At 43.9% G+C, this 14,788-nt stretch overlaps 1 protein-coding gene across 6 annotated transcripts in view; it reads left to right on the top strand.

The window, feature by feature from the left end:
- The window catches only part of LAMA2 (laminin subunit alpha 2), a 557,898-nt gene that overhangs the window by 152,035 nt on the left and 391,075 nt on the right, over positions 1-14,788 (top strand). For all 6 annotated transcript variants that reach the window (XM_060753336.2, XM_060753340.2, XM_060753339.2 and 3 more), the window contains exon 3: positions 1,615-1,727. In XM_060753336.2, coding sequence (XP_060609319.2) covers positions 1,615-1,727 — 113 coding nt within the window. The remainder of the gene's footprint in view (positions 1-1,614; positions 1,728-14,788) is intronic.

The raw sequence follows: 14,788 nt of genomic DNA, 5'->3' as shown, positions 1-14,788 counted from the left end.
TACAAATCTATGAGACTAAAGATTATCAGGTTGGTTAGCAGATTTAAATGAATTGTAGTTTATTCAGCCCAAATGCAGGATAATGCTACAACAAAAATTAATTTTGTGGTGTATCAAATAGTAATAATTTAAATTTCTTACTCACCTCTTCTCAAAGCTCAGGATGGGACACAACACAGTTAAAAACACATAATTATAAAACATTATGTCAAAAACATATATTAAAACATATTTCTATTAATGGGATTTAGAGGATAACCCCCATATCTGCAAATTGGTATATGTGGTTTTATTTATCCATGTCTGACAAAATATGCCATCTCTAAGCATTTTCTAGGTCCTTCAATTCAAAAAGGTTCACTGTTATCTGCAGTTTCACATATACATGTGAAGTCCAGAAACTATTTCCCGTAGGACTCTAAGCACTGATTTTTAGCTAGATGTCTTTACCTAGTAGTGAGGAGCTATGTATTCAGGTATGATCCAGATTGAAGTATTAGTTGGAATAGATGTGAAGAAGCCAGTAACGCCTGGACAGTAAACATAGAACTTTGAAGTCAGTAGTTTAGTATCATATGTTACTCATAGCTAATTCCTGTTATAGTAAAACATTAGGATTGTAATTGTAAAAGGAATATCTTGTTTGTTTTCATGCAAGAGATTGAGTCCACTATTTGTATTATGGCACACAATTTACATTATGAATGATTAAAAACTTCTGTTATCTAAAATATATTTTGGACATTGTCTCCCATCTCTCAGTGGGAGACCATCCACACTGCAGCATTAGACCAGTTTAACTGCCATAGCACCATCTAATGGAGTCTTGGGGGTCATAGTTTGTTGTGACATCAAAACACTCTGACAGATGAGGTTAAATATCTCAAAAATAGTACAAATCCCCGAATTCCATAGCACTGAGCAATAGCAGTCAATGTGGTATCAAACTACTTTAATTCTGCAGTGTGGGTACAGCCTTAAATTCTAGCAGTTATTACTAGCAAAAGAAGACACAACATTCGAAAGGGTTCCAGTATGGCTCATCTCCTCCTGCTGCTGCTCTTTCCCTCTTTCTCTTTCCCTCTCTTTCTCACTCCATGCCATCATATGGTTTGATGGAACAATGCTGCAAATGAATATTTACTATTCATTTTAATGAGATATGCTTGAGAAACGTTTTCACATGAAATTAATGGTGATTTCTGTGCAGCAGCTCCTGATGCCAAAACCTATAGTACACAGGTGTAACCTATAACCCAACCATTGTAATTAAACAACTGTGCTTTGGATACTCTATGTGTAGAAATGCCAAGCAGATGTATTGTGAAGCATTCTTTTTTTGTTTAGTGTTAAACTGCTGTATATTTAACTTCACCTTTCAAATCCAAATATGTCTTTGAAATGTATTTTAAAATAAAGGTTGGGGATGTTTTTTAAAGTCTGCAGTGTGCTGTAATAAGCACTGGGAAACAAATAATTTTGTTACATTATAATTATAATTCTACATGGTAATTTAGTGCTCATGGGCTTCTAAAACAAATAGTATAGTGGGGGAGATGAAAATGGAAAGCCATTCAATCTTAATAAATGTGCACTTTATTGTTGGTCTAACAGTGCGACACCCAATAACAAATGCAATTGATGGCAAGAATACTTGGTGGCAAAGCCCCAGCATTCAGAATGGGATGGAATATCATTATGTGACCATCACGCTAGACCTGCGGCAGGTAACCTTTATTTTATCTCTCCTTTTTCATGGTGAAATTGCTCATATGTTTCTCTAGATTTTATCAGCCTAGCTCTCAAGCATCTATTGTGTTGTAAATATTCATCAGACGTTGATTAATGCGAGTGATTCCAGATTAGATGTATCATGATAGTACAAACCTAACTTTCAACCAATGTTATTTAGTAATTGCTCTACTTTAAACATTTTAAATACCGTTCTTCATTATCGTACTACCTTTTGAGTCAGTACACTGCATAAAATACATTCAAAAAGCAATAATGGCATAGATGTTTTGCCTGCTAAATTTTCTTGATATTTGATATTTCTCATTAAAATTTAAGAAGACTTTTTCCGAAGCCCTGGAGAGCTCCTACATATATGGGGAGAAGTGGAATCAGGATCAATGATAGATCATTGTGCGATTTGCAATGGATTGACAAGGATTTCTGATTCTCAGTCATCTAACAATTGCAGCAATAAAACAAATGCTCCCTTCTTGGATCCTAAATTATATTCACGGAATTTAAAAAATGGGAAAGAAACCAGTTCTTGAGTGTCCTTTGTCTATTTATAGCAGATATAACCTTCCATTTACATCTGTAGCTGCTACCCACATGCTTATAATCTAAATAATTTTGGAGGGTGATTCTTCTAGTGACCACCTGTCACAGAAAGTGTGTGAATGCTGCTAAGGAAATTGCAAAATTGCTAAGGAAAGGCTCATATGCAGAGGTCTCATACCAAAGGTGTTGAAATAGCTCTTTTTAACTTCTGCTCTACAACCTGGTGGGCTTTGTTTGGAAGTGGAATTATAGAGTTGGAAGAGATGACACAAACCATTCAATCCAATCCCTTGCATGCAGGAATACACAATCAGCACACTCTCAGGGGATGGCCATCTAACCTGTTTACAAATCTCCATAGAAGGAGACTCCACCATATTTATTTATTTATTTATTTACTTTGCTTGTATACCGCAATTTCTCAGCCTTGTAGGCGACTCAACGTGGTTTACAACAAGAGCAAAAGTCAATCCAACAGCATAGAAAATTTAAAAACCATTAACAGCATAATATACAAAATGACACATCAATAACAACACATTAACGTCTCGTAACTAGAATCGTGATCCAATTCGTCTTCCATAATTCCGTTTCCTATATTCATCGTGTACATTGCATTGTTTAACCGAACGCCTGTTCAAACAGCCAGGTTTTTAGTTTTCTTCGAAACACCATTAACGAAGGGGCTGATCTAATGTCCATGGGAAGGGTGTTCCACAGCCGAGGGGTCACCACAGAAAAGGCCCTGTCCCTCGTCCCCGCCAGCCGTGCCTGTGATGCAGGCGGGATCGAGAGCAGGGCCTCCCCAGAAGATCTTAGAGTCCTGGTGGGTTCATAAGCAGAGATACGTTCTAATAGGTAGCTTGGGCCAGAACCGTTTAGGGCTTTAAAGGCCAACGCCAACACTTTGAATTGAGCCCGGTAGCAAATCGGCAGCCAGTGGAGCTGGTGCAGCAAAGGAGTTGTATCCTCCCTGCGCTCCGCTCCTGTTAGTATCATGGCTGCCGCACGTTGGACTAGTTGGAGCTTCTGAGCCGTCTTCAAAGGCAACCCCACGTAGTCTAAACGGGATGTAACCAGAGCGTGGACTACCGTGGCCAAGTCAGACTTCCCAAGGTACGGGCGCAGCTGGCGCACGAGCTTTAACTGTGCAAATGCTCCCCTGGTCGCCGACGAAACCTGGGGTTCCAGGCTCAGCGACGAGTCCAGGATCACACCCAAGCTGCGAACCTGCGTCTTCAGGGGGAGTGCGACCCCGTCCAACACAGGCTGTAACCCTATACCCTGTTCGGCCTTGCGACTAACCAGGAGTACCTCTGTCTTGTCTGGATTCAGTTTCAATTTGTTCGCCCTCATCCAGACCGTCACAGCGGCCAAGCACCGGTTCAGGACCTGGACAACCTCCTTAGTAGCAGGTGGAAAGGAATGACAGAGTTGGACATCATCTGCGTACAGATGACATCGCACCCCGAAACTCCGGATGATCTCCCCCAGCGGCTTCATGTAGATGTTAAACAACATGGGAGACAGTATTGAGCCCTGAGGAACCCCACAAGACAAAGGTTGTGGAGTTGAACAGGTGTCCCCCAGTAACACCTTCTGAGACCGGCCCTCTAGGAATGACCGGAGCCACTGTAAAACAGTATCTCCAAGACCCATCCCCGCAAGGCGTCCCAGAAGGATACCGTGGTCGACAGTATCGAAGGCCGCTGAGAGGTCCAGCAGCACCAACAGGGACACACTCCCCCTGTCGAGCTCCCGGCGCAGATCATCCACTAAGGCGACCAAGGCTGTCTCGGTACCATGTCGCAGCCTAAAGCCAGACTGTGCCGGATCCAGATAATCCGTGTCTACCAAGAATACCTGGAGTTGTGAGGCCACCACACGTTCCAGGACTTTGCCCAAAAAGGGGAGATTGGAAACAGGCCGATAGTTGACGAATTGAGTGGGGTCCAGTGATGGTTTTTTCAACAGCGGTTTTATTACAGCTTGTTTTAAGCTGGCTGGAATTTTGCCTTCCTGAAGGGAGGCATTAACCACCACCTTCACCCACTCGGCCAATCCCCCTCTGGCCTCCTTTAGAAGTCAGGATGGGCAGGGGTCTAGGATGCATGTGGTTGCCCTCATTCCTCCAAGTATCTTGTCCACATCCTCGGGTTTCACCAATTGAAATGAACCCATCAAAATTGGACAAGCAGGTGCTCGTGTTACATCCTCAGAGACTGCCATTAATATGGTATCGAGGCCAGAGCGGATCAAAGCGACTTTGTCTGCAAAGAACTGAGCAAAGGTTTCACAGCGAGCTGCCGAGTCACCAGGGCTCCCATCCTGAATGGTGGGTTTTAAAAGGCCTCTGACAACTCGGAACAGTTCAGCCGGACGGTTCTTTGCAGACGCAATAGTGGCCGCAAAGAAAGTCTTCTTTGCGGCTTTTATTGCCGCGGCATATGCCCTTAAAAAGGACACAAACCGTGTTCGATTTGGCTCGCTCAGATCTGAACGCCACACGCTTTCTAGTTCCCTCTTCCTTCGCTTCATCACTGCCAGCTCCTCAGTGAACCAAGGGGCTGGTTTAGCTCGGCTACTTGAGAGGGGACGTTCTGGAGCAATCGTGTCTATTGCCCTAGTCATCTCCCCATTCCAGAGAGCGACCAAGGCATCGACAGGATCACCTACCACGGTGGCGGGAAACTCCCCAAGAGCCATCAGGAATCCATCAGGATCCATAAGCCTCCTGGCAGCATATCCTACAGTTGAATAGATATTGCCATCAAGGAGTTTTTCCTAATGTGAAATTCCTTTTCCTGTCATTTGAATTAGTTGCTTCATATGTTAGGACTTTACATTGATGAAGGGCAGCAGATGGATTTGCCAGCCTCTGTGGCGAATCCGTAAGACAGCGGGCTAATCCCATTGGCCCATGCCCCTCTTTACCTGCAGTGCCACTTCCCCATTACACACAGGGAAGTGCTGCCACACAGCTCACCCCCCCCCCCACCCCCACTGGTGCCGTTGCTCCCTACAGAACATAGGAAGCCTCCTATGATAAAGTGTCATAGGATGCATGCAGCACAGTTAATTACGAAGACCCTATGGAATTAGTGTGCATCATGTGATTGGTGGCATGAGGCTCTATAAATGAAGTGTGTTGCAAGTGTCGTACAATGCTTGTGAAGGGGGAGGCAGCTGCTGTGCTGATCTCCAAAAGACAATGCCTCTCCTATTTGGCTGCTAGGGAAGCTGAATTTCCGACAGGGGAACTCAAGGTAGCTTTTATTTACAGTCTTCTTGAAGGCCCTGCCGCTTTATGGGTCACTACTCTGATTAATGCCAAAGCAGCTGAGGTAAATACAGCACAGGTTTTTCTGGACTATATTCAAACTACCTGGGGGTGTCCAGTGACCCAGAAATTGGCCAATCGTAAATTGCATTGGCTGCTGCAACAGGACAGGCCTTTGGCTCAATACACTGCTGATTTTAAAGTGCTGGCACCAAAAGTGGGCTGGAATGATGTGGCTTTGCGTGGACAGTTTTGGGATGGATTGAATCCAGAGCTACAAGGGGAAGTGCTTCGTGCTGACCTTCCTGCTTCCTTGGATGGATTAATTACCTTATGTTTGTGGCTGGATAGCAATATCCTCACATAGCATCAGTGGGGCCATGGGACTCCAGAGCGTGCAGCCACTAAGACCGTGAATGCCCCAGGCTCGGGGCCCCGCATCCCATGATGGCCTGCCCTACCAGCTGATCACAGGGACAAGGAGGAACCAATGCAGTTGGGTCATGTACACCCCAAAATTGATGCAGCTGAGAAAACCAAGCACCAGCAATTAAACCTCTGCTGGTATTGTGGGGCGGCTGGACATTTCTCTCACGAATGCCCTGTGAAGAAGTGACCGGTGCTGAGGAGACAGTGGAACTTCTCGAGATGGGAGACAGCGGAACTTCTGGAGACGGGAGAAGGCTTCACCCAGCCAGTGGGGGAAGGGTTCGACCGGGCCTAGAGAGGCTCGTTGGCTTGCTCGCTGCTCACCCCTCAGAGCCTCAAACTGGAAAGTTGTTCCTGTTGTTGGTCACTCTGTGGTCTGCCAAGAAAGGCCCAGTGTTGGTCCATGCCATGGTGGACTCAGATGCGACCAATAACTTAATTGACCGGGAGTATGCTGATTCATTGGGGTTGGAATACCAGAACTTAAAAGACCCCAGGGTGGTGCAGAGCATCGATTGCCAGACTTTGAAATCAGGGCCGGTGAGCCAATGGACAGTGCCTACTAAGATGTGGGTTCGATAACATTTTGAGGACATTTTCTTTTTGGTGACCAAGGTTTCCCATTTTCTCATCATGTTGGGGGTGGCATGGCTGACACTTCATTACCCTCATATTTTGTGGGGATGACGGGAACTACAATTCACCTCAGAATATTGTCACCAGAATTGTCTGGTGGCCCAAGTCTGTCAGGCCCAGGAAATGGAGACCCTGTTACTTTGCCAAAAAATTACTCTGATTTTTGGGACTACTTCAGCAAGAGGGAGGCAAAGAAGCTGCAACCTCATTGACCCTATGATTGTGCAATTGATTTGGTGCCGAGTGCCCCAATTCTTCGGGGATGCTTGTACTCCCTCTTGGAATCAGAGTTGGCCACTCTCCGGGGGGTTCTGGATACAAATCTGTGCAAGGGATTTATCCGGCCCTCGCAGTTGCTGGCAGGCACCCAGTCCTGTTTGTCAAGAAGAAGTCAGGGGAGTTGCTGTTGTGTAATGACAATCGGGCGTTGAACAATATCATGATCCGGAACTGCTACTTGCTCATCCCACAGTTGTTGGAAAGATTACGGGGTGCTCAGGTTTATAACAAGCTAGACCTCAAGGAAGCTTAAAACTTGGTCCGCATCTGGGAGGGGGGATGAGTAGAATACTGCCTTCCAGACATGTTTCAGGGTGTAGGAATACCTCGTGATGCCCTTCGGGCTCTGTAATAACCCCACCATGTTTCAGCACTTCGTGAATGCCATGTTCCGTGACTTTTTGGACTGTTTTCTGGTGATTTATTGGACAACTTCCTGATTTTCTCTCCAGACCAGCAAACCCATAACCAACATGTGCAGGCGGTGTTGCAGTTCTTGCGAGATCATGGACTCTATGCTAAGTTGAAAAAAGCGCGCCTTTGACCTGACTGAAGCAGATTTTTTTGGGCTACCACATTTTGTCTTGAGGCATCGCCATGGAACCCGCCAAGGTTGATGCAGTGGTGGAGTAGAAAGCTCCCATCAGTAAGAAGGACATTCAGAGATTCATGGGATTTGCCAATTAGTATCGGAAGTTCATTCCAGACTTTGCCAAGTGGACAGATCCTATCACGCAGTGTTTGAGAGGCAAAATGCCTTTCCAGTGGACAGAGGCTGCGGAGGTTGGTTTCCAAAGACTATGTTCACTTCACAGTTGATCCTTCAGCATCCAGATCCTCAGACTCCTTTCGTGGTGAAGGCAGATTCCTCGGGTGTGGTGGTTGGGGCCGTGTTGCTACAGCCCAACAGGGAGGATCTGTTGCCCTGTGCTGACTGCCCCAGAAAAGAATTACACCATTTGGGAAAAGGAGTTGCTGGCTACCAAGATGGCATTCAAGACCTGGAGACACTGGCTAGAAGGGGCACACCATCCTGCAGAAGTACACACTGACCACCGCAACTTGGAACATTTAAAAATGGCGTGCAAGCTAAACCAGAGACAACAGTGTTGGGCTTTGTTGTTTGAACATTTTGACTTCCGGATCCGTTATGTGACTCCAGCGCAGACCAAGCAAGCGGACGCTTCGTCGAGAAAACTGGAGTACACGAGAGGCCGAGCAGAGACGTCGGAGTTGTACTTGCTGCGTCCTGAAAACTTTGTGGTGTCCTCAGTGCCAGAGGAGAAAATCGAGACACCTCCTGTGAACGTGAGTAAGACAGTGACTTCTTCTGACTACGCTTCCTTGTCGGAGCGCATTTGAGCTCGACAGGAGGAAAACTTGTGGGTCTAAGAGCAACTGGTACGGGAGTGCAGTTCCCTTTTCATGTGAAGAACCCTTTATGCTGCCACTCACAAGTATACATATCTCCAGGACCAGAGAGGGAAGAAATCCTCAAGTTATGTCATGATAGCCGTCCAGCAGGGTATTTCGGACTGTTCAAAACCATGCAGTTGATATTGAGAAACTTCTGGTGGCCGAAGATTTGTAGGGATGTGGAGAAATACATAGCCACTTGTCCAGTGTGTCAGCAGGCAAAGCACCAAGTGGGCAAACCGGCGGGTCTGCTGCAACCAATGCCCACACCGACCAGACCGTGGAAGATTATCTCAGCAGATTTAATTACCGACTTGCCCGAGTCCAATGGATTTACAACTGTGATAGTGGTGGTGGACCTATTCATGAAGATGGCTCACTTCATTCCTTACGCCGGTTTACCTACGGCCAAAGAAATGGTGAACTTCTTCCTGCATCATGTCTTTCGCTTACACGGGCTGCCAAAGAGTATTGTCACAGACCGACGAGCTCAATTCACTTCTCAATTTTGGAAAGCCGTGCAACGGCTGCTGGGCATTGAAGCCCGGATGTCTACAGCTCATCACCCTCAGACAGATGGACAGATGGAGAAGACTAATGCTACCTGGATTTATGGAACTCTGAACACTGAGCATGAGATTAGTTTACTGATTGTGTTATGTACTGATGATTTTAACCTGTTAACTGTTTAATTGCTGTTTTGTATGCATGTATATTTGACATAGGCATCGAATAGTGCCTTCTTTGTAAGCCGCCCTGAGTCCCCCCTCAGGGGTGAGAAGGGCGGGGTAGAAGTAATCGAAATAAATAAATAAATAAATAAATAAATAAAAACTTTGGAACAATACCTACATTGTCATGTAAACTACCAACAGGACAATTGGTCGTCCCTGCTCTCCTTGGCATAATTCTCATTCAACAACTTGACACAAAGTTCCACTAAAGAAGCTCCTTTCTTTGCAAACTATGGGTACCATCCTTGTTTTTACCCAGTGGTGGTGGAATCGGGGGATGTGCACAGGGCAGAGGATTGGTTACAGGAACTGACAGCGGTACAAGTCCTCAAGGCTCAGTTGGAGCAAGCCAAGATGGATTACAAACGTGTTGCTGACCAGTACCAGCAGGAGGGTCCGGAGATACAAGTGAGCAACCAGGTCTGGATGTCCACTAAACACCTGCCCCTACAGGGACCCTGCTGGAAGTTGGATGCCCTGTTTTTGGGTCCTTACCATGTGGTGGCTCAAATTAATCCAGTAACATTCAAGTTACAACTTCCTAGAGGAAAGCAGATTCATCCCAAGTTCTAATGGTCTTTGCTACGGCTGGCAAACAAGGTGCAAGATGCAGGTAGAAGATCACCACCTCCTCCAATACTGCGGGATGGGGAGGAGTTTGCAGTGGAGGACATTTTGGATTCTTGATACAATCATGAAAGACTACAGTATCTGGTGGACTGGACTGGTTTTGGACCAGAGGAGCGTTTGTGGGTGGATGCTCATGATTTGCATGCTCCTGATTTGGTTGCCCAGTTCCATCGGGCTTACCCATCTAAGCCCCGGTCTCGGGGGGGGGGGGCAAGGGGGAGCTTGGGGGGAATAGTGTTGGAAATCAGCTTGTGTTTGTGTTCCAGGATGATCATGATGCTTCTGATGTTGGCAGTGATGTAGACAGTGCTGTGAGAAATGATGAGGAAAATGATGATGCCGAGGCTGAGGTGCAAGATGGAGATGGCTTGGTCAATGATTTTCTTGCAGACAATGACAGAGAGGCCCCAGTGCAAAGGGCAGTTTTTCATGAGAATATTCCCGCTGGGCATAGGGATGATGGTTTACTCCCTCTCTCTGTGAGCTCTCAATATTTGGGTTTGGAAAACAATCTTACACCTGGAAAATTTAATGAGCAGCCAGAAAAGGGAGTTGAAAAACAGGCGGCTGGAGTTCAGCCAGGGCCAACAACAAACTCAAGGTTTACGTCACTCCTAAAAGCCTCATCAAATAAGAGCCAAGGGTGGGGGAAAACAAAACCAGTTTCTGGGTTTTGGGATATAAGGTTTACTTCAAGGGAAAACCTGTTAGATCAGACATTGTTTGGAAATCAAGTTCATGTGCCGTGGAAATCCTGTGCAAGGGGTCTTGTTCTTGTGGATACTTCTAGCCTTTTAGTGTTGATTAGCAGCATTTGGATTGTCTTTGCATCCTGTTGATTCCTATCTGGATAAATACTGCCTTGGATTGCTTTTATATCTTTTGTAGACATTGCTTTGAGTTACTACATTTTACTGACCTTTTACTTTTTTGGAACTTTCCTATTTTCTTACAAGCATTTCTTTCTACTGGCTATTTTACTAAGCTTCAATAAAAGAAGGATTTTTTCTTCACTCAACATGTGGTGTGTTTTAAAATCAGAGGGCTTTTTCCTGTCTTAGAGTGCAACACATGGTTTCTAAACCTTTGACCATTTTGGTTGCTCTTCTCTGCTTGTTCCTGCTTGTCAATGTCCTTCTTAAATTGTGGTGCCCAGAACTGGAGACATTATTTCAGGTGAGGTCTGGCCAATGCAAAATAAATTGGTACTTTTACTTCCCTCAATTTAGGCATGATTCTCCTATTGATGCAGCAAAAAATTACATCACTTTTTATTAATTACTTCTGAGCATTGGTCTTTTGCATCAGCCCAGCTCCTAGTTGGTCAAGCTTGGAGTTATTGTAAAACAACATAAAACCTGGTCACCCATGGGCAGAATTGAAAAAACAATTTAGTTAATAACACAGAGCTAGATAAATAATGACAAAGAGCCCTTCTACACATGCTGTAAAATCTAGAAGTAACCAGGTTAAAAAGGGGGTGGGTGGGTGGTTAAACAATATTTAACCAAAATGCAGGAGGGATCAGGTTAAGTGGCAAAAAGCATATATTGAAAAGGTGTGCTTATAATCCAATTCTGGCTGAAAAATGTGGACCTTTACATGACTGTATATCCCTGCAGTCATGCAAAGCACATGCTTTCCTTCCTTCCCTCCCTCCTGTGTGGACTGCTCCAGCACATGTGCACTTTTAAAAAGCCTGAAACAGTTGATTAGCTGATTGGGCTATCAAATGGAACACAGGTAGTTCAAGGGAAGCACAAATGCAAAGCAGTTAGAATCTTCTGAAATGCTTTATTTTACACATTATAATCTTAAGCAGAGGTTGAATTAACAATTGGGGAAAAAGAGAGATCCCACAGAAGTTTTTTTTAAAAAAATCCTCCATTATGTGCTGGACCTAATATGTGCACATGCAAAACTGCTTATATTTATATTAAGGTATTCGCATGTGTGCATATACAATCCAGCACATAGAAGGAATTATTTTTTTTAAAAAAACTTCTGACGGCTGTCCCCCATCCTCCCTCCATCTTGATCCACTTCAAAAGAAGACTGCCAGTATAGTGAGGACCATATCCCAGGACTGATGGATCTGCGTGTGGACCTGCTGCCAGGTCCTGGGATTTTTAAACCCACTTTTACAACACGGATTTTGAAGCTGTCTGGAAGTGTCCTAAGATGGATATAAAGTCACTTCCTATGTTTCATTATTTTATCTTCTGGCTATAACCACAAATACATGACAATATTAATGGTCAGTTTATCTGAGAAAAATAGCAGCCTACAATAGGATTAATAGAAAAGTGGTCTTCTTTCTCATTATTTGAGTGGATGTGGAATTAATTTTTTTTAGCAGTGAAGAAGAAATATTCCTTAGTAAACATCATGTTTATGAGCAATGATATTTCTCCCTCTCTCTTGTTCTCCAGTGGGGAAGATAGTTTATGACTTCCTAGATTACTCTTATTTCAGTAGTCTTTTCTAGCACTGAATCTCAAACAGTAGTGAGTAATTGTGCAGGAACAGGAAGTCAAGTACTGTGTCATTTGTTTTTGTGTCATTCAAAGGGTTGTGGGTTCTGGGAAAGTGTCTTGTTTGGGACCTAGAGATCATTTTGTGTACTAGAAAGCTGTTCTTAGGGGGAAAATATAGCCTGAAGGTTGACCCTATTGGGAAAAAAACCCAAGTGGGCTGAGGGATTATCCAGGTGGGGCTTTAGGGGCCACAGAAGCAAGTCTCAGGAACTGCATGTAGGCTATGCAAGAAAACTAAAAAAGAAATGCAATTATTTAATAAGGTTACAAGACATTTTTGTTGTTTAAAAAGCACACATTTGTGTGTGTGTTGTATAAAAGGTCATAATGTATTACCATAAAGTAGGGATTGGATTGCAGGTACTAACATATTTTGTGTTGTTGTAACTGGAGTCACATGCTTCCCACTCTTATTCTACAACAAGCCCTGAAAATTGTGTGTTAGTATATCCAGAGGTTAACAAGACCTGATATATACTTAGAGACTCAGTAGGAAGAAACCATGGATGTGTTGATGCATCTCTTTCCAGTCATTTCCTTTTTCCTCCACAGTAAAATGACAGGTGTGTAGTTTTAGAAGACTGTTATCATTTAATGTTCACAGGTATGCTGAATTATGGCAGGTATACAAGTAAAATGATTTTGATTGTCAGAAGAGAAGTGACTTTATTTTCCTTCATCTAATCCAGATACAGAATAACGAGTAGGTGCCAGAAATAACATATCACAATTTTAGACTCTCCACTGCTGCTTCTCAGTACACACACACACACAAAAATAGATAGCTAACTCAAGAGGCTCTTTATTTGGCATTGACTGCTAAGGTTGTATTCTTGGCTGGAGGATTGGTCTAACACCCTGAATGGACGATATGCAGAATATCAGTAACAGTGGTGGAGGTGGAAGGAGAGAGATATTTTTGTTTCACTTGCAGCAAGACATGAACTGATAAATAAAAAGATTGGGATGAAACAGGTTCCAGTGTCACTTAGGGAAGAAGGCATGCAGAACTAACTTTAAAACACGGCCAGCAAAAAGAAGCTTAGTTGAAGTGTCAGGAATAACCAGTTTGAGAGGCGTCATGATTTTGCATAGCATTTAGTTGTTTTGTTGAAATAACATGTGCTTCCCTTCTCCAATGGTCATCAATATCAGTTATAATACTGAATGAAAAAAAGATTTTCTGTAGTTAAAGGAATCTTTTAAATGGGGCCTAAAGGATAAGACAAAGATATAATGTGTTCGTTTTTGGTAGCCACAAGATCCAATAGTTAACTGAAGTTTTACTGACAGACCTCTTAAATGCTACATTCATTTCTGTAAGAGATTGGACATTATTTGTATTCCTACATGTCAGAGGCGGTAAATTGCAGAAATGCATTAGCGCCTATTATTATTATTATTATTGATAATTATGAATGCACACAGAAAGCTTTTAGCAAATTCTAATGTTATGGGGGTGGGGTCAAAGGCAGAAAAAATAATTACAGTTTTCTTCATTAAATGCATCTAGCCTTTCAAGGCAGGGAAGGCTGAAATATATTTCTTTGTTGACTATTCACCACAATGAATTAATGGCATAACATGGTAATAATGTATTTACAAAAAGGAGACTTAGCTACACAAACAGGAAAATATATTTATTATTCAGTTTTTGGGTAATGGTGTGATGGCTATGAAGTAAAAAAAAAATCTTTATCCACTGGTGGATCTGTTCTGTAGATTTTGACCAACCAGACTGAGAATCCTTTGAGATCCTCGTAGTCTTTTCAGTGAATGTTCCTAGCCCAGCAGTTCTTAAAGTGTGCTCTAAGGAGTCCTTAGGGCTCTGAAAAGCATAGTCAGGGGCTCTACTCTTCCCTCTTCCTCCCCTTTCAAGCATACGGTGGTGGGTAAGAAGGCACCAATTGGCTGGATGTTCCCTCACCGCTGAAACACTGGAAGCACAGCTGCTTGAAGCATCTGCTGCCGAAGTGCCGCTACTGAAAGTGGACTCTCCACAAAGAGCAGCTTGGCAGTGCTGGCAGTGGGGGACTCAAAGAGTGTAGGTCAGGGCCCCGGAGGCACAAATGCAATGCCAACGGGGAACTCAGCCTCCAGGTCCTGTGAGGGATAGGCCATAGCCAATGCAGTGCCCTTTCCAAAGGGAGTGGGTCCTTGTCTACCAAGGATCCAGAGAAGCAATGCTTGGATACTGCTACCATCACCACCAATGCCATTGAGAGCTGAAACATACTGAGGCTGCCAATCCCAGCCGCAAAGGGCTTTGTTTTTTCCCTTTCCGTTTCCATCCTTACATTCTTTCCATCCCTCCCTACCTTACCTTTCCTTCCCCTACTTCATGCCTTCTTTGCCTTGGTCTTCTCACAAAAAGAAAGTCATCTTCAACCTCAGCAAGATGGAGTGGATGAGGAATTAGAGGACATCCAACCCCAAATTGGGAAACAAGTGATCCAGGAATACCTGGCTGCTCTAAATGAGTTCAAGTCCCCAGGGCCAGATCAACTATACCTAAGATTACTGAAGGAACTAGCAGAAGTCATTTCTGAACCATT

The sequence above is a fragment of the Anolis sagrei genome, chromosome 1 (genome assembly GCF_037176765.1).
Source record: "Anolis sagrei isolate rAnoSag1 chromosome 1, rAnoSag1.mat, whole genome shotgun sequence".
NCBI classification, from domain to species: domain Eukaryota; kingdom Metazoa; phylum Chordata; class Lepidosauria; order Squamata; family Dactyloidae; genus Anolis; species Anolis sagrei.
The sequence above is the reverse complement of the archived record's forward strand: the minus strand, read 5'-3'. Positions and strand labels throughout refer to the sequence as shown.